Consider the following 25,246-nt stretch of genomic DNA (forward strand, 5'->3'; position numbering starts at 1 on the left):
GGAAGGAATTGGCCCTGTAATGTCAAATGTATGCATCAGGACAATCAGGTTTGCTAATGACCAACATTCACACGTTTCAATCAAGTCATTCCTTTGTAGGAAAGGCTTTCAGAAGGACACATATCTAACAGAGTCAATGTCTATCATTTTAGATAAACTTGATATATTCTAGACTTTTTATTTTTATTAACAGGGCCCAAAATGGTTGCAAGTTGTTAATCTACCTCCCTTTAGTCATTAGACTAGACTAGACTAGAGTGCTGATTAAAAGATAAGACACTGCAGGGCTAACATGACTGTGTGAGGAAAGCTCTACATATCGAATACATCAAAGACTAGATAAGGGGGGGACGAAGGCGAAGGGAGAGAGACCCTCTTTAGCTGAGCAGCCGCTTCTGATGTCAAGACTGTCTCCATTCTCGAGGATGTTATTTGTCTTTTGTTTCCGTCACGCACATTGCTGGAATAAATCTAAGACGGTGAATCTGAAATTTACTACTGCTTGTTAAGTCTTTAATTTAGAAAATGAGTATAGTACATTCTTGTATTTGAGCACTTGCAGTATACTAGTACTGTGTTTAGAAATAAATAAATAAATAGAATATAGTACACTCTTGTATTTGAGCACTCGCAGCATACTGGTACTACGTTTGGAAATAAATAAATAAAATAGACGTAAAAACAAGGAATACAAATAAAACATTATCCTCACTGGGTGGAATGTACATTGGGATTCTTTTCCTGCAAGACTTGATCAACATTAAAGCAGACATGGTGGGGGACGTGGACATCCTTTCAACATCCAAGGAAATTTCCGTTATCCATTTTTCTTATGTAGTATGCACTTATATAGTAGAAGTATATAAACTTATATATAAACAGGCTTGACTTACTGCTGGCAATGCGAACCAGGTTCCTGCTCCGGTTGTACAAGGACCGGATGGCACGTAGTAGCGCGCCACCAATCCCGTACTCCCAGAGCACCCCCCCAAAGGACACCGCGAGGGACACGGTCGAATGCCTTTTTCAAGTCCACAAAGCACATGTAGACCGGTTGGGCAAACCCCCAAGTACCTTCCAGTACCCTTGCAAGGGTGTAGAGCTGGTCCAGTGTTCCGCGACCAGGACAAAAACCACATTGCACCTCCTGTAGCTGAGGTTGGACTAACGGTCGTACCCTTCTCTCCAGCAGCCTGGACCAACACTTAATAATCAACATACAAAATAATAAATCATTATAATTGTAGTTAATACATTAAATAATAAACTTAAATACATTTTAAAAAGATTTTTTCTTACAGTGTTACTAAGGCTTAACAAGGAACACTATTATTATTATTATTATTATTATTATTGTATTATTCAGTATGTATATAATTAAACTATAACAATATAACAAAACAACCTGCAAGTGTGGGTAGGACCACACATGGCATCATTCATTACCATTGCAGTAAGTTGATTAAAAAATCTGGTTATTTTTTATGTCCATAAGATACAACAGAAACTTGATGTAAAAGTACTTACATTATATGGATATTTAACTAAAAGTATTTACACAATCCAACACTTATTTCAGTTATGGCATCATTATTACTTACCAAAAGTATTTGCTCACCTGCCTTGACTCACATATGAACTTAAGTGCCATCCCATTCCTAACCCATAGGGTTCAATATGATGTCGGTCCACCTTTTGCAGCTATTACAGCTTCAACTCTCCTGGGAAGGCTGTCCACAAGGTTGAGGAGTGTGTTTATAGGAATTTTTGACCATTCTTCCAAAAGTGCATTGGTGAGGTCACACACTGATGTTGGTCGAGAAGGCCTGGCTCTCAGTCTCCGCTCTAATTCATCCCAAAGGTGTTCTATCGGGTTCAGGTCAGGACTCTGTGCAGGCCAGTCAAGTTCATCCACACCAGACTCTGTCATCCATGTCTTTATGGACCTTGCTTTGTGCACTGGTGCACAGTCATGTTGGAAGAAGATGGGGCCCGCTCCAAACTGTTCCCACAAGGTTGGGAGCATGGAATTTTACAAAATGTTTTCGTATCCTGAAGCATTCAAAGTTCTTTTCACTGGAACTAAGGGGCCAAGCCCAACTCCTGAAAAACAACCCCTCACTATAGTTCCTCCTCCACCAAATTTCACACTTGGCACAAAGCAGTCCGAAATGTACCATTCTTCTGGCAACCTCCAAACCCAGACTCGTCCATCAGATTGCCAGATGGAAAAGCGTGATTCATCACTCCAGAGAACACGTCTCCACTGCTCCAGTGGAGTCCAGTGGTGGCGTGCTTTACACCACTGCATCCGGCGCTTTGCATTGCACTTAGTGATGTATAGCTTGGATGCAGCCGCTCGGCCATGGAAACCCATTCCATGAAGCTCTCTGCGTACTGTACTTGGGATAATCTGAAGGCCACGTGAAGTTTGGAGCTCTGTAGCAAGTGACTGTGCAGAAAGTCGGCGACCTCTTTGCACGATGCACCTCAGCATCCGCTGACCCCTCTCCGTCAGTTTACATGGCCTACCACTTTGTTTGTTCCCAAACTGTACTATTTTCTTATATTAAAGCAGACAGTTGACTGTGGAATATTTAGGAACGAGGACATTTCACAGCTGGATTTGTTGCACAGGTGGCATCCTATGACAATTCCACGCTGGAATTCACTGAGCTCCTGAGAGCGGCCCATTCTTTCACAAATGTTTGTCAAAACAGTCTGCATGCCTAGGTGCTTGATTTTATACACCTGTGGCCAGACCAAGTGATTAGGACACCTGATTCTGATCATTTGGATGGGTGAGCAAATACTTTTGGTAATATAGTACATTGGATAGACTATAATCTAAATCATAATCATCACTGACTTGTCATCCATCCATCTTCTACCACTAATCCGAGATCGGGCAGCAGCCTAAGCAGGGAGGCCCAGATTTTCCTCTCCCCGGCCACTTTGGCCAGCTCCTCCTGGCGGATCCAGAGGCGTTCCCAGGCCAGTTGAGAAACATAGTCTCTCCAACGTGTCCTGGGTCTTCGCCGAGGCCTTCTACCGGTCGGACTTGCCCTGAACACCTCCCCAGGGAGGCGTCCGGGAGGCATCCTGACCAGATGCCCAAGCCACCTCATCTGGCTCCTCTCAATGCGGAGGGTAGCGGTTCTGCTCCGAGTCTCTCCCGGATGACAGTGCTTCTCACCTTATCTCTAAGGGAGAGCCCAGCCACCTACGGAGAAAACTCATTTCGGCCGCTTGTACCCGCGATCTTGTTGTTTTGGTCAGCACCCAAAGCTCATGACCATAGGTGAGGGTAGGAACGTAGATCTACCGGTAAATTGAGAGCTTTGCCTTTCGGCTTAGCTCTGTCTTTATCACAACAGACCGATGAAGAGTCTGCATCACTGCAGACGCCGCACCAATTCACTTGTCGATCTCGCGTTCCATCCTTCCCTCACTGGTGAACAAGACCCCGAGGTACCTAAACTCCTCCATTTGGGGCAGGATCTCATCCTGGTCATTAATTGAACTAATCACGCAGAGAAACAAATTAGCTCAAAGCTATATTGTGTGGGAGTTCCACACAATGTACATTTTGTGAGTCTTGTTCAATGTCCTTTTTATGTACAACCACCAGTGTTATAAATCTACAACATTTTTATGGCACATACCTGTCTTTGTTTTTGGGGAATTTGAAAAATGACAAATCTGGTCTTTTGGACCGTCTAAGAAGCAATTAATGGCTGAACCTTGTTCTACTCTGCAGTTGCTGCAGGGGAGAGGCGGCAAGCTGGCGTGGGCTTCTAGGCCCCCGGCTCGGCGCCTGCGTGTTCGAGTCATGCCCGGTGAATGAGAGGGTCACTTGCCTATACCTTTGGGTTGGGGAAAGGGTCCTGACTGTCGTCTGTACATGCCAAACGGCAGTTTAGAGTACCCATCCTTCTTGGAGTCTTATCAGAAGGGTGCTGGAGAACACACCAGCTGGTGAATCCGCAGTTCTACTGTACTGGGAGACTTACGCCCATGTGGGCAATGACAGTATGACCTGGAGGGGCGTGACCGGGAGGAATGGCCTCCCCAGTCTGAACCCGTGCGGTGTGATTTTATTGGACTTCTGTGCGAATCACAGTTTGTCCATAACGAATACCATGTTCGAACATAAGTACTGTATGTCCACAAGTGCATTGGTACCAGGACACCCTAGGCTGCAGGTCTATGATCGACTTTGTAGCCGTATCATCAGACCTGCGGAGGGGCTGAGCTGTCAACTGATCACCACCTGGTGATGAGTTGGATTAGATGGCGGGGACAGACAGACCTGGGAGACCCAAATGTGTAGTCAGGGTGCTGGGAACGGCTGGCAGAGTCTCTCGTTCGCCGAGTCTTCAACTCTCACCTCCAGCAGAGCTTCGCCTGCATCCCGGGGGAGGACGAGGATAAGCGGAACACAATGGAATGGTATTCTAAAGCCTTCACAATGCAACCCAACCCCTGACCGTCGACAGAGCCAAGATGACAGAACTTAGACACACTCCTCCCTTGCCTGGCAATACCTCACCTTCCTGGCGAAACACGCATGGCTATCTAAAGTGTGGCCCAAGGGCCACCTGTGATCTGTGACATGCCTCCCATAGGCCTGTGGCATGTTGAAGAAACAAAACACGCAAAAAACTCAGCAAAAGTGGAAAAATAGAGGAAGAAGGCATAATGTAACTAAAAAAAGCTAAAATGTTAATACTAATAATTAATCTTTTCTTGTCTATTACTACATAAACACACACAAAAGTACCGAAAATTGGAACAAGTGAATATTGGTACCTATTCCCAGATACCTGGCATCAGTACCGTATCGGTTTAAATATTAAAGGTTACCATCCCAACTCAAAGTGTCTGCCAAGAAAAATTGTGGATAATCAAGTCCCCACAGAAGGCCCAGGTACCAAATGCTCTAATATTGTCAAAAAAACATATTTCTATGCTCTATGAAAATTTTCAATTTTTAAATCAGGAATCCTACACGGAAAACAACTTATCATGGTTGGGTCTGGAACCAATTAACTGCGATAAACAAGGGATATTGTATAAATAAAAATCCAAAGTATTTTTATTTGTGAGCAAAAACTATATAATACATGTGACATTGATATCAAGCTTCAGACAAACAAGTCTTCACAAAAGTATTGTCGAATTCAAAATGTAATTAATATAGACATGAAGTGAAGTGACACATGAACTGGATGCAGATGTTAAATAATTTTGCTACAAATATTTATAAATAAATGATTTCATTTTTAAATAGTCCAAAGGGCGGCTGTTGAAATTAAGCTTAAAAGAATTTGTTGTTTTGAATGATCTAAATCTAGGCCTGTCATTTGCATCCACATTAACAATATTTACCAAGGCACTATATGGTATTATACATATTTTACAAAGGATAAAACAACTGATAACTATCACCATGTGGAACTACAAATACAGTCAAACCTCGGTTTTTGTATGATTCGTCAAAAATGTTTGATAACATTTTGCCTCAGTTTTCATACAATAAACAAACTAGTCTGTTTCTCCTGCTCTGCAAAATTGAGTGCCCAAACAAAGCAACCTATGTACTGCTGACTTCATCCATCCATTATCCTCACTATGGTCATGGGTATGCTGGAGCCTATCGCAGCTGACTTTGGTCGCTAGTCAATCGCGGACAAACAATCATTCACACTCTCACACTCACATTCATACCTATGGACAATTTAGAGTCGCCAATTAACCTAACATGCATGTTTTTTTTTTGGAGGTAACCGGAGCACCCGGAGAAAACCCACGCATGCGGAGAACATGCAAACGCCACATCTCCCAACGGAGATTTGAACCCAGATCTTCCCGATCTCCTGACTGTGTGGCCAACATTCTAACATTTGTGTCAGCAATTTGATGAAGAAGGCGAGAAGCATTATTGAATTAAATCTCACCAGAATGTACGGGATGTCCGCATCAATAATAAGTTTTGTCCATTCCTCATAATTATTTCACATTCTTTTCTGCGTATAAAGCTAAATTATTCTCTACAAAAATGTATATTTTGTTCATATTTTTGGGTGTCTGGAACGGATTCATTGGATTTATATTATTTCCTACGAGAAAAATAACCTTAATGTTTTAACCTTTCAGTTTTCGGCAGACCTTTTGGAAAAATTAGTGATGAAAACCGAGGTTCCACTGTACTTTCTGTTGGGAAAAATCTAACACTGAGAACCACAAGAACTGAGTACTAAAAAAACAAATGAATTAATCAGAACTCCAAAGTGACAAATCAGTGAGTAAATAGCAGTGCAAAAGAATACATTTATTTCCCCTATTAGACAGTTTTTTCTTACATTTATAACATATCTTTATAGATGAAAATATAGATATCTTCATATTTGAACATGCGTATACAGGTGGTCCTTGGCTTACAAGAGTTCTGGTCCTACGACGTGTTGTAAGTCAAATTAATTCACCTCCCACTATACACATAACACATGAAAGACATAAAACACATTAATAAAAACACTAAATACAAGAATTAAATGTAACAGTAACAGAAAAATACAACCCAAAACCCCACTACATTGCTTAGATATTACTGTTGCTTACAAAGGAGCAGACCTTTTCACATGCTCAAGGATACTGTAGCGACCTGGCAGTAAAGTGTCGTGTTAAAGGGTTTTGTGATTTTCAACTGTCTTTCAACATGTGTCCTGTGTGTGTGCGTGTGGTGTGAGAGGAGGATCAAAGTGTGTCGAGGACAGTTGAATTTGCTGATGTTGTTTTGGCACGGTTGGGCCTCGAGTTGCCTGTTTTGTTTTCACAATATAGGGATCGTTGATGGACAACGTCCTCGTCATCCTTCCACTGTCCGGGCAGATGTTACAATACCATCTTTACATATTCTACTGCCGTACTCTGTAACTAGTTCTCGAGCAAGTCTTGTATTTGCGGACCAAAATTTATGAGAACGCATCCATAAGCACAAAACAACATAAACCGAGGACCACCTGCATATGTATTACACTGGTCTTGGCAGAGGTCAACCTTTTTAAGACACATTTTACTATTGCAGATTTAAGGTTTTGGGCTTGCATTCTTTGCAATGGCCATTGAACCGTCAATCTTCTAAAAAGTTAAATCATAATAGGTAAAAGTAATTTGGTGCGTTAATCTTTTTATTTATGTGGATTTCTTAGTATAAAAATGTGCCAAAGTCACCAATGCCATTGCGTCTGAACTGGTTTCCCTGGATAGAGACAAATACCTGGTGGGAAATCAGGTCTTGCAGAGTTACGCTACATGATGTGTGCCATTTCCTGGCTGACTCTGTGTGATGACTATTCTCTGTCAACTTGGGTGGAACATCCGAGTGGCTTGTCGTCTGGCTTGGTGCGCCGACTGGGTGTCCAGCGCCATCTTGTATAGCCTCATCTAGACAAGGACACTTGATGAGAACAGTACTTGAAAAAGCAGTCTCAAATGGAATACTGTCCACTCTTTACCTTTGTAAATACGTTGGTCAAGAGTAATATTCCTGTCTTGACTGTGCGAGGGTTTCACAAGAATCACGCCATAGCCTTCGTTGTTGTGAATCACATTGTTTTCCATGGTAATTGAAGGGATTGCATTCGCCTCATCTGCCAAGTCCTATAACTCATGAAAATATACAATGTGAAATACTGAAAGGTTGATGGATTTTGTGAGCACCATCTCAATTCACATGCATCCACATGCAGGGGGGAAGCGATCTTCCAATTCTGCGGCTTTACTTTGTTTCGTGGTTGAATATGGCCTATTATTAGAAAAAAAAAAAAAATGCATATTTACGCAAATGTCACATATTTTTTGCCTAAATTACGCATTTTCCAGCATCAAAATGGCTAAATGAAGTAAAATAGAAATACAACTCATTCAGAAGATGCACTGAAAGACGTTGTGATGATATATAGTACAGTAATCCCTCGTTTATTGTGGTTAATTGGTTCTACACCTGACCGTGAGTGAAGTAGGATTACTTATGTATAAATGGAATATTTGTAGTTAGGGCATAGAAAACCTGTTCACAACCTTCTCAATACGGGTTTTAGCATTATTACAGCCCTAAAGACATGAAATTACACAATTAGTCACCGTTATACTGTTATCCAATATACAGTCGTCCCTCGCCACATTGCAGTTTGAATTTAGGGGCTTTATCACAGTTTTTCAAAAAGAGTTTAATTTATAAATCATGCTGTTTCGTGGTTTAATACAGCCTATTAATAAAAAAAAAAGTATGCCCATTTTATGTCTTTTTTGCCTAAATTAACAATTCTTAAGCATAAAAATGGCTAAATGAACTAAAACATAAATATAAAGTATTAAGAAAAGGCATTTAATATGGAGTATTCTACACTGGTCACCAGGTGTCAGTATGTGAAACATACAAGTGCCAGACTTTATTGCCGGAACAACAGGCTTTTATTGCAGGTTTTAATTATGTCACAACAGGCACAATAACAATAACATAACCATAATAATAATGATCACAATAATAAAACAGACTACTGTTGCGGCCGTAATACAGCTAAAACCCAACTCTGAACCACCGACATCACTTCATGTCCACACGCCCGTAACACATCTACAGCAACACACACGAGCACGAGTCTTATTCATGTCTTATATGGCTTATTTTCTCTTATTTGTCTATGATACCGGGTAATAAGAGTGTCAAGGTGACAATAGGGGTGTTATTTCATATCTGTTACATAATGTTATGAAAAGGAACACATGTGGAAGGTTTTAACCAGGTTTTTTACGCTCTATGAAAATATTCCATTTATAAAGAATGAATCCTACACAGAAAACAACTTATCATGGTTGGGTCTGGAACCAATTAACCACGATAAATGAGGGATTACTTTAGCATCAGCCATTTAAGACATAAATAAGACTCATGCTGGAGTGTTTTGCTATAAATGTGTTCCTGAGGGAAGCTCAGTGGTGGGCAGACAGGAAGTGCCGTCTGGTGGTGTTGATTTGAGTTTTAGCTTGGCGTGGGTTATGGGAGCAAAAGTAGCCTGTGTTTTTATTAGGGATTTTCCAATAGGGATTATTGTGGCTGTGAGATCATTCAAACCTGCAATAAAAGCCAGTTGTTCCACCGATCAAGTCTGGTGCTTGTATGTCTCACGGAATATTACAGTAACATTACTGACACCTAGTGACCTAGTGTAGAATTGTACATATCATCACGCCTTTGAATGTGTCTTCTGAATGTCTTAGTGGTGTGAAAAAGTATTTGCCTCCTCCCTGATGTCTTATTTTTTTGCACGTGTGTTACAATTAAATGTGTCAGATCAAACAAAATTAAATATTAGTCCATGAAAACAAAACTGAACACAAAATGCATTTTTTAAATGAAACTTATTATTAAAAGACAAAAAAAATCCACATCTACATGGGCCTGGGTGAAAAAGTGATTGCCCCCTAAACTGGTTGGGCCACCCTTAGCAGCAACAACTGCAGTCAAGCATTTGCAATAACTTGCAATGAGTCTCTTATAGCGCTGTGGAGGAATTTTGGTCCACTCATCTTTGCAGAATTGTTGTAATTCAGCCACATTGGAGGGTTTTCGAGCATGAGCCACCTTTTTAAGGTCATGCCACACATCTCAATAGGATTCAGGCCTTTGACTAGATCACTCCAAAGTCTTTATTTTGTTTTTCTTCAGTCATTCATTTGGATCATTTTGGTTATTGTCCTGCTGCAGAACCCAAGTTCAGTTCAGCCTGTGGTCATGAATAGATAGCCGGACATTCTCCTTCAGGATTTTTTGATTGACAACAGAATTCATGGTTCCATTTATCACAGGAAGTCTTCCAGGTCCTGAAGCAGCAAAACAGTCCCAGACCATCACACTACCGCCACCACATGTTACTGCTGGTATGATGTTCTTTTTCTGAAATACCTTTATGCTAGATGTAATGGGACACACACCTTCCAAAAAGTTCAACTTTTGTCTCAACAGACAACAGAGTATTTTCTCAAAGATCTTTGTGATCTTCAAGGTGTTTTCTGGCAAAATTTTGTTCTTTTTGTTCAGAAGTGTTTTTTTGTCTTGGAACTCTGCCATGCAGGCCGTTTTTGCCCAGTGACTTTCTTGTGGTGGAGTCATGAACACTGACCTTAACTGAGGCAAGTGAGGCCTGCAGTTCTTAGATGTTGTTGTGGGGTCTTTTGAGACCTCTTAGATGAGTCATCGTTGCGGTCTTGGGATAATTTTGGTTGGCCAGCCACCCCTGACCAATGTTCCATTGGTTGACCAATGTTCCATGTTTTCGCCATTTCTGGATAATGGCTCTCACTGTGGTTCGCTGGAGTCCCAAAGCTTTAGAAATGTCTTTATAACCTTTTCTGTGAGGATTCTGTGCGCTGCTCTGTCTCCTCTCTCTCTCTGCTGCAGCGCGCCTCCCACACCACGGTCCAAATTTGGCACACCTGCATTGAGGGAAGCCCTTCTTAAGCAGCAAGGCCCCGTCGCAAGGTGCCAGATTGTTGCGTTCCTGCACCTCGTCACAGGCACCTTCCTGCTGCATGCCCTCCTTGCTTCCAGCAGACGTTCCAGCATTCTTGCGGTTCCACCTGGTTGGCCCCTCACATTACGCGTGCAGTGTGTGGTTTCTTTGTTGCTGCCTGCCTGGTGCCTTTTTCTGCAGTACTCCTTTGTTCTCTTAGATCAGTTATAGTGTTGCCGTTCTGCCTCCATCCTTTTTCTCGGTAGCTCCCTGTGTTATGGTAGGATTTTTTTCCTCGTGACTTCCTCCGGGAGATTTTCTGTTACTCTATCCTTGGTTGTACTTTTTGCTCCTTTGTTTTTGCATCTTCTGCAATAAAGAATTGTTTACCTGCCCTCGGCTCTCGCATCTTGGGGTCCGAGCTCTGGCCCTGGGCCAACACTCGACAGAACACCTGACACTTTTCAAGACTCATAGATCTCAATTAAGTTATGTTTAACAGGGGGGCAATCACTTTTCCCACACACAGCCATGTAAGTTTGGATTTTTTTTCTCCCTGAATAATAAACAGTTCAGTTGTGTTGTCACTGACTAATATTTACATTTGTTTGATGATCTGAAACATTTAAGTGCGACAAACATGCAAAAAAAAAAATAAATCAGGAAGGGGACAAAACACTTTCACACCATTGAATGTATTTTACTTCATTTAGGCATTTTTATGTTTGAAAATGCTTAATTTGTGTGAATTGAGAAAATACAAAATAAATTTGAACTTGTGCACCCAATACATGTTTTATCTATTTGAAGATGAATGTTGTATAATCCAACCTGGAATAAGAAGGGTACAAACAAAGGGTACAAACAAAGCCCCCAACTTTTTTTCTACCTTGATGAGAATGCCATCCTTGCAGTGGTGAATGCCATTGCCAACCAGAGTGCAAACACTGCTGCGTGAAATCTCAATACCGGCCCCCTGCAGAGACGACATAGCATGCCGCATACATGTTATTAACATGTCATAACTTTCAAATCATTAACTGTTTGATGATAATTCCGAACCTAAACACTTAAAAACAATGGTATGAACAGTGATAGAAGTAGTGGTTAAAAGACATTCGCTTATAATTACAAAATGTTATTACATTTACCAGCACTAACTGATAAGCACTGGAGAAAATGTGTTTAACAACTTATCTGAATAGATAAAATGATGCTTCTTCCTGCATCATTTTGTTTTCAGAACTCCAATCACCTTGGATCCATATAGATCACACATTTTCATCGTGAGCTGAGCAGATGTTTGGACAACAACACCAGCTGTCTCACACTGGAGCACACAATTCTCCATGGTCAGACATCCTTTTCGCACACCTGGTTAAAAAAAAAAAAAAAGAAAAGTTTTAGGGGCAGTTGAGACTGAGCTATTTGGCCAAAATAAAAAGAAGTAAGCTTGCAGGAGTGAAGGAGTCAAGCACCGTGATGGTAGCATCATGTTTTGCTCCCAGTAGTACTGGTGCACCAATCAATTTAAATGAATAGTGTTGTCAAGAAGAGAGGTCAAAAATCAAGCCAGAATTATCCCAAAAGCATGTAAAACAGATTCTCAAAATGTTATAACCATGAGACAAATGATTAATGCCTTACGGTCGTTTAATTCTGGATTGTTTAATTGTTCCCTCGCTAAAACGCCGTTCACTTTACTCGGCCTCGCTTTTACACTGTTTTTTTTGTGGGCAATTTTTTACAGTGTAGCATGCTTTTTTTTTTTTTTTTTCCCACAGCGTATGAACGCGCCTTGTGTTCTGCGTCCTGATTCGCTAAGGGAGAACACACACTGTGTTCTGCATCCCGATTGGCTAAGGGACTGCAGGGACTGTTTAATTTACATAATTGTTCGATCGCTAGCAGGGTGAATGACAACATATCCTGTAAACGAAAAAACATATACTGTAAACGAAAAAAAAATATAATAAACACAAAAACATATCCTGTAGATGAAAAAACATGCACTTCTACTACACGGATTTCACTTAACACGGGTATTTTTTGGAACATAACCCCCGCGTTAAATGAGGGAACACTGTATATATTCCCACCTGTGCCCCTGTTGAAGGCCATGCTTTTCAACCAATCTCGCTCAAAATTACAGATATTGCATGTCAAGCCACTAGGTGTGGACTGTGGACAAATTCTCTCGCGATTCAGCCTAAATTTATAGTGGGTGTTTGGTCGAGTGCATTGAACTGTGTGAGAATAATAAGCTGTGAGTTTCGAGAGAGTTGGGAAGTAGGTTTATGTTGGCGTGGATGTAAAGTCCTGCAGTGTTCTCCGCTGTTAATAAAGCCATTAAAGTGCATCGGCGACGTGAGTCTCTCCTTCCCCACAACAAGCGGCATTACAGTATTGACCAGTGCACACCAGGAAATAAACGGTGTTGTTACAGGCATTGCCTGGACAGCTATGGAATGGGGCTTGTTTAACCTTTGCCTTGTGGGCAAGCAGGAAGGAGAGACGAGACGCGTGTGTGTTCTGTGTACTCTCTGGTGGCCGCGTTCAATAAATAAAGTTGGCAGAAGCAACACAAGAAGTTTCCTTCTTTGCTTCGGAGCTGAATAACACTGACAAGTTAACAGACTAGTAGCGAATGGAAAAGAAGACGGCTTTTTTTTGTGTCGAATACAGAAGATAAGGACTTTGATGGATTTGTGGATGAGGACTGATCAAAAATAACGTGAGTACATTCTAAAATACTTCAATTAAGTACAACCAAACTCAGTTTTGCTCCCGCTGCCGCATGCATGCTAGCGTATGTTTTTTTTTTTTTATTGTAGCGTCGCTGGGAGCACGTCCTGTTCCCAGCCTACTTTGCGGTAATGTTTTGGTGCAAATGCTCTTAAAGTTACATGTTTGACCAGGAAATAGCAAGGTCAAAAGAAGACGGCTTTTTTATGTGGAACAACTGACAGTTTGTGTGGATCTTGTGAATGATTGTGACTGAGCTAGGACTCAGTAATTAAAGTCTACACACGACGGCTTCATTGATTGAAAAACGAAACTTTTTCGTGCATGAAGCTTCTACTTGAGTTGGTAATTTGGCCGCCATATGCAGTCAGATATTGACCAAGGGAGACAAAATGGGTGGCCGCTGGCCGCATTGGACAGGTGACTGCTATACACAGGGTCTATAACATGTAAATTTGCTGCGGGGGATTTTTCAGTGGCTGCTATAGGCCAGTGGCCGTTCTATAAAGGTCACACACATCTCTCAGCATCGTCTCTCCTTCCTGCTTGCCCACAAGGCAAAGGTTAAACAAGCCCCACTACATAGCTGTCCAGGCAATGCCTGTAACAACACCGTTTATTTCCTGGTGTGCACTGGTCAATACTGTAATGCCGCTTGTTGTGGGGAAGGAGAGACTCACGTCACCGATGCACTTTAATGGCTTTATTAACAGCGGAGAACACTGCAGGACTTTACATCCACGCCAACATAAACACACTTCCCAACTCTCTCGAAACTCACAGCTAGCACTGAGCCTAGCTCTCCTGCTCGGAACGCCCACTGTCACTTCCCGTCACTTCCTAATGAACTAAAGCTGTCATGACACTCTGCCGTATAAAAAGTAAAATATTAAAAACAAGCGTAAGACATTACTAGCACAGCTTTGTTCTGTGGGTCGTGGATATATTCTATCAGTTATTATTAAGCCTCTAGCTTCCTTTTAGTAAGTAAAAACCTTGGCTATGATTGCACTACATTGTCATGTAGACCTACAAAGTACACTTGGAAGAACAAGAGGTGAATAAATATATTGCAACTGATGTGAAACTGATGAGGGGTAGGATTAAATAAGCTTTCCTTCTTCCTACTCCTTTTTGGACATGCCAAATTGTGAATTGTACTATGTGATGTGCTACTGTTTGACTCATGCATGTTCAGGATTAAAACCATGAACCATGATAATAACAAGCCTAGTAGTGCTGTACAACTTTTATCCGCAGTCCGCAGTGCCCTCTACTGGTCAACATTATTATTTTTCCCCTCCCTTTTTTTTCCTCTACTAGTCAACATTCAAACTGGACGCCAACCTGTCTATAGCGGCCACTTTTGCAGACTCCCTCTAGTGGCCGCTATAGACAAGTTTGACTATATATGTATATATATATATATATAAAGTAAATTAATCCATTTGTTGTTTGAGCCTGTGGAAACGACCCTAATGTTGACATTATTTCCGACAGTACATTTAAATATAAAAAAAATTCCTGCCACAATGACGCAGCAACGGCACAACACCGCGGTGGAAGTCCGCCTCCCATGCAGCCCACCACCACAGCTTCAAAAAATCCTGGTGGAAACCCTGTATTTCATTTCATTTTTGTTTTTTTTGTCCTGTTGCATGCTGTGATGTGTTTTAAAACTGAATACTCACATAAAATACCCTCAATAGCTTCATTCTCAATGAATTTTATGTTGGAAATTTGGACATCAGCTGCTGTGGACTCAATAAAGGAGTCCCCGCTGTATTTCTTCTCAATCACCACCTCATCAGGGAGCCCAAATCCTGGCAGAGATATAAATACAGTTATGGCAACATTGTCACAGTAGATAAGAAAGTACAAGTCTGTACTTCCAAATAAAAACAATGTGTACAATATTACCCTAATGCCAGTGACATGCAGCCAAGGGAGGCCGCACCGGTGTTTAAGCCGCAACCTCTAAATTTAGATTTGTACATATATAAACTGCACCAGTGTATAAGCTGTGTCTAGATCAGAGGTGGGCAAATTACGGCCCGCGGGCCAGATCCGGCCCGTTGTTCTTTTTAATCCGGCCCGCCAAAGATTGTACAGAATTAAGGTTTGATGTGAATGATTGCATTCATTTCATTTTGACTTGTAATGATGGCATTTCAACACCAGGTGGTGCCGTAGGCGCAGTGACTTGAGAGAGCCATTTCCAATTACCGCTCTTCTACTCGCTCGCCAACGTTACCACAGATGGATCGCCAAATGTGACAGGAAAAAACGTCGGGATGCTCAAGAGAATTCAGGACAGGTGAAAGAAGACAACCCTGAGCAGGAGATCATGTTTCTCCACTGAAGTTTGGGAAAAGTATGTCAACGTGTGTGGGACCTCAAACGGGAGATGATTTGGTTTTTGGAGCTACTTGAGAATACTGACAAATTTCCTGAGCTGAATGACACAGTTTGGCTTTGTGGTTTAGCTTTTACTGTGGACATACTGGCACACATGAACGAGCTGAATGTGAAGCTACAAGGGAAAACCAGTTTGTGCATGAAATGCAAGCCAACGTCAGAGCCTTCAAAGCCAAGCTGGTTTTATTTTACCGTAAAGCACCGTGTATAAACCACACTTTTTTTGCACTGGTAAGAAGCAAAAAATCGGGGTGCGGTTTATACACGATGACAGGTCTGTGACCAGAGGCATAAATTGACGAGAAGCCCGTTTTAGAATAGCCGTCTGTGGGTCAGACAGTTGCTTTGACTTTAGCGCCCTCTGCTGTACAGTTGCTGAAAATGCTTGTGTATGCAATTTCTTTGTAACTTATCTGACGGCTGTCTGTATTTTCACACAGTAAAACGATCTCTATATACACTGAAGCTAACCTAAGCTTACATTAAAACATTGCAGTTGTAAAATACAAATCAACGTTGGAGTTTATTCAAATTCACACTGAAGCAATGCAATAAAATAATAATAGAGAAAAAGAGAAGCAGTGAAAGATAAGATATCAAAACATCTCTGAAAATTGCAAATTTCTTTATTTTGATTTTTTATTATTATCATTATTATTATTATTATTATTATTATTAATCTGTGCTTAGCCATAATATTAAAGATTTAGATGCTGAAGTTCAGATTTCTCCTTTCTTCTTCTTTCTGAAATTGCTTAGTACCTTTACGCATGTTGATTTGAGATGAAAGAGTTGGCAAGCATTTATGAACTAAAAAATGTTTTTCCCCCGCCGTGAGCCTGAAAATGGGGGTGCGGTTAATACACGGGTGCGGTTTATACACGGTGCTTTACGGTATGTTAATAATTTTAATGCTTTTTTCTGGTTATGTTTCATATGTACTGTTAACAAATGCAGTTTTTTTTTTTTAATATGTATCGTATCTTGTGCTGACCCGGTCCGTCTGTCAAATTTTAAAAGTCAATGTGGTCCCCGGCCCAAAAGTTTGCCCACACGTGGTCTAGATCATAAAATATTAGACACGCGTATTGTGCCGCGCACTAGTCCGTTAGGACCAGGCAGCACTTTATTTGACAGGAGGCAATCATGAGCTATGAAAAAAAATCACAACAAGCTTGTCAACCCATTGGAAATTGCAGGAGGTCATTACTCAATAATAGTCTGACTCAAGGTGTCATCTTACAAATAACACTAAACTCATCACACAGCAACTTAAAACTCAAAAGGTATACCTAATAAATATACCATCATGTACCAAAACAAGTTTAAAATGGAAAAAAATTACTCAACATTTTAAAGTGTTCCCATTTCTCGTTTGAGCAAAGCATTTCATTGGAGGACAAGCTGTCACGTCCTGGTTCGCTGCTGTCGAAAGCTTGACCCCCGGTATGCAGAGAAGAGGCAGTGGAGTGCAAATAAAAGTATTTTAATTGCACAGGTGCAGGAACTCACAAAAGAATAGGAACAAAACCAAAAGCGACAGAGGGAGAAAAAGCTCTGTGGGAAAACAAAACGATGGGAATGCCAACAAGTAAGTACTCCTTTAAGTGACGGCACCGGTAAGGAGACGTGGAACACTAGCAACATCAACAGTAACGACAAAATCAACAATGAGCCAGCAGCACATTCGACCGCGCTGGCCTTTTATCCGCCACAAATGTTAACTGGCCGCAGGTGCGCGGCCAACAGGCGAGAAGCGGCTGCCTCTTCCTCCCCGGAGAAGGCACAGCCCGCCAAAATAAGAGCGCAGGACAGGGGTCCTGTCCTGCAGAACGTCACACAAGAAGCATAGAAAAATGGTGCTGTAATGCTTCCTCTATCCACGAGAGGGAGCCCGAGGAGCATTTTGAAAAAGTAATTTATTGAAAACAATTAAACTGAAATAGGCTGTTTATCAGCTGATCAAAAGTTTAAAGACCACAGGCTATAAAAGCCCAAAAATAGGCTGTTTATAAAAAAATGTTCTCAGTAGTACTCAGTAATGAGTAGCTCCACCGTTCTTGTTAATCACTTTAAAAATTTGCTTGGCCATGCTTGATGTGAGTGTTTCCAGGAGGCTAGTGGGAACATTGCTCCAAGTGGTGAAGATGGCTTAACGAAGGGCATCAACTGTCTGGAACTGGTGGCCATTTTTATAAACTTCCCTTGCCATCCATCCCCAAATGTTCTCTATGGGATTTAAATGAGGGGAACATGCAGGATGGTCCAAAAGAGTGATGTTATTCTCCCTGAAAAAGTCCTTGGTCAAACGAGCATTGTGAACTGCAGCGTTGTCCTGTTGAAAATCCCAGCTGTTACCACACAGACGAGGGCCCTCAGTCATGAGGGATGCCCGCTGCAAAATCTGCATCCGTTTGAGGACCCTGCACCACCTGAAGCTCCAGTGTTCCACTGAATGAAAAAGCACCCCAGACCATGATGGACCCCCCCTCCACTGTGCCGGGTAGAAAACATCTCAGGTGGGATCTCCTTGTCATGCCAGTAACGTTGGAAGCCATCTGGACCGTCAAGGTCACATTTTTTCTCATCAGAGAATAAAACTTTTTTCCACCTTTCAATGTCCCATGTTTGATGCTCCCTGGCAAAGTCTAAACGGGCAGTTTTGTGGCGTTGAAGGAGACGAGGTCTTTGAATTCCTTTTTTGTTTTTTTAAACCCTTTTCTCGCAGATGCCTTCTGATGGTTATTGCACTGCAGTCGGCACCAGTAAGGGCCTTAATTTGGGTCGAAGACTGCCCTGTGTCTTGATGGACAGCCAAATGGATCCTCCGGCTCAGCGCAAGTGTGATGTTTTTGGGTCTACCACTTGATTTTTTTGCTCCATAATGCTCAGGATATTGAAAAAAATTTAGAATGACTGTCTTACTGCACCCAACCTCAGCAGCAATGGCACGCTGCGAGAGGCCTCGCTTATGCAGCGCAACAATCCGACCACTTTCAAAAAGAGAAAGCTTCTTAGCTTTAGCCATCAGGAAGGCATGACAGTGTGAATGTCTGACAGAAAATAAAAAATTTTAGCAGATTTGGGCTTTTATAGCCTGTGGTCTTAAACTTTTGATGAGCTGATAAACAGCCTATTTCAGTTTAATTGTTGTTTTCAATAAATTACTTTTCAAAATGCTTTTTGTCTCACTCCCCCTTCTTGTTTTTGCATATTGTAGCTCTACTTAAAACTTCATTAAGATCCAAATGTGCAAAATTTTGATTTTGATCAGGAGTGTGTGTGTGTGTGTGTGTGTGTGTATATATATATATATATGTGTATATATATATATGTGTGTGTGTGTATATATATATATATATATGTATATATATATATATATATATATATACACACACACACACACACACACACACACACATATATATATTTATTTTATTTTTTTTTTCCTGTATGATTTCAATTATTCGTGATTCCAATCGCTTTTAGTATTTTCTTTAACATTTCCTGATCAAACACTGGGAAGAAAGCTGAGGCCGCCTCTTCTTGGTTATACAGTATATCCAAGCTCACCAGGGGGTGATCAGACTTTTACAACAAAGAATCAGAATCAGAATGCCATGTACCTTCTATCGTGATGGAGTCTGGTAGGAAGATGCATCTGGCAACAATGTACACTCCTGGGAGGACAAAGACCATGTCACCCTGATGGCATGAATCCACTGCTGAAACAGGGTCGCTATGGAACTACGCAGACAAAAACACACACACAAAGACAAAAAAAAGTTACATTTGGAGAAATAAACTGCCAAAATGTATACACACCTGTGCATATGTTGTGTGAACATGTGTAACACCTTAATAGCCCTCATGGGATTAAGTAAGTATAGTGGTAAAGCCATCTATCTGTCACTCTACAGTATATATAATACAGTATTATACTGATAGATTGTATTCATCAGACCGCACACATCAGTGTCAGATAAATAGTATCACATGCAATACAGTAAGGGAGGGTGTTTTTCCTAATTTTCACCTTTTTGTGTTCAGCAGTTTGGAGTAGACGAGCTATCCTCCTGTGTCCTGATTATTCCACATGACTGTATGCCCTGAATTTACCCCACAGAGCCCCCCTCAACCCTCAGTATCGACATTCATGAATCGGCAATAATGCAAATTATACATGAATTCAAAACAAACATTGACGCTAACTCATAACTCATCTGTCAGAGCTACAATGAACCAACAAAAAGTTGGACAATGACATTAAGGAGCAATAGTGGGTCGAGTTGGTGCCTTGCTCAAGAAAACCCTGACAGTATTCAGGAGGCAAACTAGCATCTTTTCAATAACTATGGTGTTTTCTTTTAGTCCACTAAATGGACTCAGATCAATGGATATGAGCTGTAACCCACCAGCTGCAAAACAGTCCCAAAGCTGGAGCTCTTACAGCAGGGGTGTCCAAACTTTTTACAGAAAAACTGAAGGATATGGGGGGCCACTTTGATGCATTTTATGCATTAAAGATGCTTAAAACTAATCCAATGTAGTTATTTAGCTCAATATAAGATATTTGAACGAGTGCTGTAACAATTAATTGATTATCCAATTAATGAACAACTACACTCCTGATCAAAATCTTAAGACCAGTCGAAAAATTGCTAGAATTTGCATTTTGCACATTTGGATCTTAATGAGATTTTAAATAGAGCTACAATATGCAAAAGCAGTAAGGGAGGTGACACAAAAAGCATTTTGAAAAAGTAATTCATTGAAAACAATAATTAAACGGAAATAGGCTGTTTATTAGCTGATCAAAAGTTTAGGCCCATCGCTCAAAAAATAACAAAAAACTCTCCAAACCAGAAAAAAAATGTTCTCAGTAGGACTCAGTAATGAGTAGCTTCACCATTCTTGTTAATCACTTCAAAAATTGGTTTGGGCATGCTTGATGCGAGTGTTTGCAGGAGGCTAGTGGGAACATTGCTCCAAGTGGTGAAGATGGCTTCATGAAGGGCATCAACTGTCTGGAAAGGATGGCCATTTTTATAAACGTCCCATGCCATCCGTCCCCAAATGTTCTCTATGGGATTTAAATGAGGGGAACATGCAGGATGGCCCAAAAGAGTGATGTTATTCTCCCTGAAGAAGTCCTCGGTCAAGCGAGCATTGTGAACTGCAGTGTTGTCCTGTTGACAAACCCAGCTGTTACCACACAGATGAGGGCCTGAGGGATGCCCGCTGCAAAATGTGCATCCGTTTGACAACCCTGCACCACCTGAAGCTCCAGTGTTCCACTGAATGAAAAATGAAAAAACACCCCAGATCATGATCATGATCACCCCCCCCCCCCCCCCCCCCCCCCCCCCCCCTCCACTGTGCCGGGTAGAAAACACCTCAGGTGGGATCTCCTTGTCATGCCAGTAACGTTGGAAGCCATCTGGACCGTCAAGGTCACATTTTTTCTCATCAGAGAATAAAACGTTTTTCCACCTTTCAATGTCCCATGTTTGATGCTCCCTGGCAAAGTCTAAACGGGCAGTTTTGTGGCGTTGAAGGAGACGAGGTCTTTGAATTTGTTTTTTAAACCCTTTTTCCGCAGATGCCGTCTGATGGTTATTGCGCTGCAGTCGGCACCAGTAAGGGCCTTAATGTGGGTGGAAGACCGCCCTGTGTCTTGATGGACAGCCAATCGGATCTTCCGGCTCAGCGCAGGTGTGATTTTTTTGGGTCTATCACTTGAGTTTTTTGTTCCATAATGCTCAGGATCTTTCAAAAAATTTTGAATGACTGATTTATTGCTCCCAACCTCAGCAGCAATGGAATGAAAACAGCGATAGACATTTTTGCCTCGTTTCTAATATGTTGTGGACCAAACCATTAACTGTTTGTGTTTGGTCCATCTAGGGCAGGCGTCGACAACCTTTATCATCAAAACAGCCATTTTGCCTCCTCTTCCAGTGCAGAAAAATAGTCTGGAGCTAATAAACTTAAAAGTTTAAATATTTTAAATATATGTACTGTATATTTTTAAAATCATGTGTAGGCCTACTTTGAAATAATTTAAATACTAAACTATGTATATGTATGTATATGTAACTATGTAGATTTTTTAATTCATAGAATAGATGAAGCTGATCTTTTCATGAAAGATTCTTCCATGTATTCCCCATCTGTGAACGGCTTCCTCCCTTCCTTATGCTCTCCAGTGCAGCCATAACACCATCAGCTGTAGTTGAGTTTGGAACAATCATCCACTTCTTGAAAGTGCTCTGCTTAACCTTCCATAGTAGCTCAGAAATCGCTCTCTTACACCCATCTGCAGTTGTTTTTTTGAGGGGGGGTTTCAGAAAAAGCTGAGTGCTTGATTTGAAAATGTCTTTCAACATTACATTTTCTGTTGTTTGGTAATTTCTTGCCCCACATCAAGCACACGGGTAAGCCAACGCCATTGGCAGTGAAGGCAAAGGAATATGTCCATTCACAATTAAACTCTATTTTCTTAAGAGATTTTTCTTTTTAGATACATATTCAAAAAATGCCTAGAATGGTCTATTTACATAAACTGACCTGTATATATAAACCAAGCTACATCAACATTGTTATTGTAGCAGCCAACACGAAGAACTTTTTCTGGCGTAGTGACGCAGCACCTCACGTCATTACCAACAAGTAAGAGGCTCACTGCAAAACTATGTGATGGGACACCAGTCTGTACTGACCAATCTGTTCCCGCTAACAATTTTTCTGTTCATTGTGATGCAATCTCTTGGAACAATGTCCTCCTCACCATACACACAAAGCCTTTCCATCAATGGTAACACTGTATACCACTCAGTGCAGCAGAAATACTCAATTTCTGTTGGCAGGGCTTGGGAAGCTCCACATTTACATCACCAAGCCATGCCGGTGCAATGACTTGCCCCCATCTGCGATGAAGTTTCACTCTCTTCTTGCGGGTCAGCTTCTAAAACCTGTAGCTCATCCTCTGTGTATTCAGACTCAGAAATATAAGGTTCTGGATTGTCAAAAAAATTAGTCGTCGGCAGAGGCTCTCACGAAGTCTGAGAGGATTAGTAGTTGCAAACAGACATGCGTTTCTATACCACTATTGTTGACGGAAGTAGTGTTAGTTCCTATCCATGGGCTCGGTGAAATCAATGCGCTCAGGAAAGAAGTTGCGGTAATATATGCAAAATACAGTAAAATACTGTAAGTATTACATATTATCATGAATTGTCTGTGACTGCATGATCACAGCATGATTATAAAACAATAAAACATTGTTGGAGGTTTGAAGGTGGTTGGAGAGCTTTATAGTTGCGAAATATGTGTGTCCCATGACGTGCATTGTTAGCTCCCTCATGCTGTTTTTCTCTCTTTAGAACACACAGAAAAGGGAAATAAATGTTTGCTCATGTTTCACATAAGGATTGTGGATGATGGCCAAAATTCCAAAAAAAGGTGCAGTTTTCCTGGGCAAGGCTTGGGAAGTGACGTGTGTGACATCAGCTAGCTACTGTAGAGTTGCTGAGTGTTAGCATGGTTAGCAGTGAGGATAGTGCTGGTTGCTGGCGTGAGTTGTGGCTTACAGTGGCTCCTGTGTGAATGTTCACTGCATATGTGTTCTCTGTGCCACTGCAGTAGTATTCTACTACACTGACCACTAGTTGTCAGGAACTTAACCTTACATTGATGAGACAATAGCCACCAAGTATGCAGTCAATGCTAACGTGTGAATCCTACTTCATGGAAATTCACTTATCGCAGTCGGGTCTGGAATCAATAAACCACAATAAACGAAGGACGACTGTACACTAGGTCCCCAACTTACGAAGATCCGACTTGCGAACATTCGGAGATACGAATGCAAGCTGACTGGTCTATATTTTCAAGTATTTTGCCTTGTATCCATATTTATACTGCTACATGCTTGACCAGTAGAGGGCACTGTGACACTGCTCATGGGACCAACAGGAAGACGGTGGGCAGAGAGTGTAAAGGAGAAATGGAAAGCTAAATTGTAGCTGTACGATGCAACCCGGACAGAGCGTGTGATTAAAGTTTATGAAGAGTTAATAGGCCTGCTTAATTCTACAACACCCACAGAACACTACCTCTTTTAGAAGAGTCTAACGACGACGACGATTTGTCCTTTTTTCAATATCTCCTCCTCCTCCTCCACCACCACCAACGACGTATGCTCGACCACTCATTACTCAATATCATTACGTATTATTACGTATTATTATATCATTTTTATTATTGTTTTTTTTTCATTAATTATCCTCGTTTAATATTACTACTACAACCAAACTCATATTTACATACATACGCATATATGTATATATGTATACACGTACATGTAGTACCTATATACTGTAATTGGTAAATTACCTTTTGTTGGACTTACGAACAAATCGACTTGCGAACGGTCGTCTGGAACCAATTGTGTTCGTAAGTTGGGGACCTAGTGTATATCTCATCAATAATGTATTTTCTTTTTACAACATGCCGAGAGACAATAAAAAAATGAGCTGCAGGCCAAAATTGGTCCCCATGCCACTCTTTGGACAACCCTGCCTTACAGACTGGGGCGTACTTGTACACGTTGCATAAGCATGTGCAATTGGCCCATTTATTCCAATTGTGCCAAAGAAGGGGAAGTGTTCCGAAACTGAGCATAGATCAGTGCACTCACGCAAGTAATACGTGCCAGACTTTAGGTGCGAAGTGGGCCCAAGCACGGTACGATTTGCCTAGTGTGAGTCCACACACAATAATGTCAAGTACCTACTTGGATTTCAGTTTCTTCAGACGAAAAGTGAGATAGAAGCCTGTCATTGAGGAGGGAGTGGAGCTGATTGGTGGTGCAGGATGCTGTGACCACATGGGCCACCTTGATGCCCGATTCTCTTTGCCCACGACTTTGGATGAACTGATGACGAGCATTACCTTTGTAGCCAAGCACATACCTGTATTTGTAAAAAGTAAAGAAATAATTGGATCCTAGATGAAATGTGGATTAAAAGAAGTTGGAGGTGTTAATAGTTAACAGCAAGTGGCAATGTGTGTTTAAAAACAAAAACATTACTTACCTTAACAATGGATTCTCAATGATGTTCAACTTGCGCTTAAATGTTTCTAACTGGTCATCGAGCTTCTGGCCCTCCACCATTGAAACATTATCCAGCTCTGAGTCTGAATCATTGCCCAGGCTCCTGCGCAGCACCGAAAACTCCTGGAAGCACTGTTCGCAGTTTTCCAGTAACATCTTATATTCTGACACAAGACCTGCTGGGACTCTTTCCTCTAAGATGTCATAGTGACTGTGGTAAGACAAATTAAAAAACAAGATTTATATCTACTTATCCATTTTATATAAATAATATCAGAGCAGAGGCACTCACAGTCTAAGACGAGGCTCAACACAACGAACAAAGTAGTCATAATCATCATCCCCATCTTCTTCATCCCAAACCCTCCAGACATGCTTGTAGAAAAATCTGAAAATGCAATGGTAAGAGTGGTTTAAGAAATGACAAGTTCTATTACAATGCTAACAC

The 25,246-nt window shown here is 41.2% G+C and overlaps 1 protein-coding gene across 1 annotated transcript in view; it reads right to left on the minus strand.

Moving 5' to 3' along the window:
* Positions 1 to 5,134: 5,134 nt before the first annotated feature.
* shcbp1 (SHC SH2-domain binding protein 1) overlaps positions 5,135 to 25,246 on the minus strand; it is a 37,991-nt gene continuing 17,879 nt past the window's right edge. The window contains exons 5-13 of the mRNA XM_054771772.1: positions 25,091 to 25,186; positions 24,779 to 25,009; positions 24,478 to 24,655; positions 19,307 to 19,427; positions 14,954 to 15,085; positions 11,773 to 11,891; positions 11,407 to 11,493; positions 7,521 to 7,665; positions 5,135 to 7,449 (exon numbers count right to left, since the gene is read on the minus strand). Coding sequence (XP_054627747.1) covers positions 7,211 to 7,449; positions 7,521 to 7,665; positions 11,407 to 11,493; positions 11,773 to 11,891; positions 14,954 to 15,085; positions 19,307 to 19,427; positions 24,478 to 24,655; positions 24,779 to 25,009; positions 25,091 to 25,186 — 1,348 coding nt within the window. The 3' untranslated portion in view covers positions 5,135 to 7,210. The remainder of the gene's footprint in view (positions 7,450 to 7,520; positions 7,666 to 11,406; positions 11,494 to 11,772; positions 11,892 to 14,953; positions 15,086 to 19,306; positions 19,428 to 24,477; positions 24,656 to 24,778; positions 25,010 to 25,090; positions 25,187 to 25,246) is intronic.

Source organism: Dunckerocampus dactyliophorus, chromosome 3 (assembly GCF_027744805.1).
Source record: "Dunckerocampus dactyliophorus isolate RoL2022-P2 chromosome 3, RoL_Ddac_1.1, whole genome shotgun sequence".
Lineage (NCBI taxonomy): Eukaryota > Metazoa > Chordata > Actinopteri > Syngnathiformes > Syngnathidae > Dunckerocampus > Dunckerocampus dactyliophorus.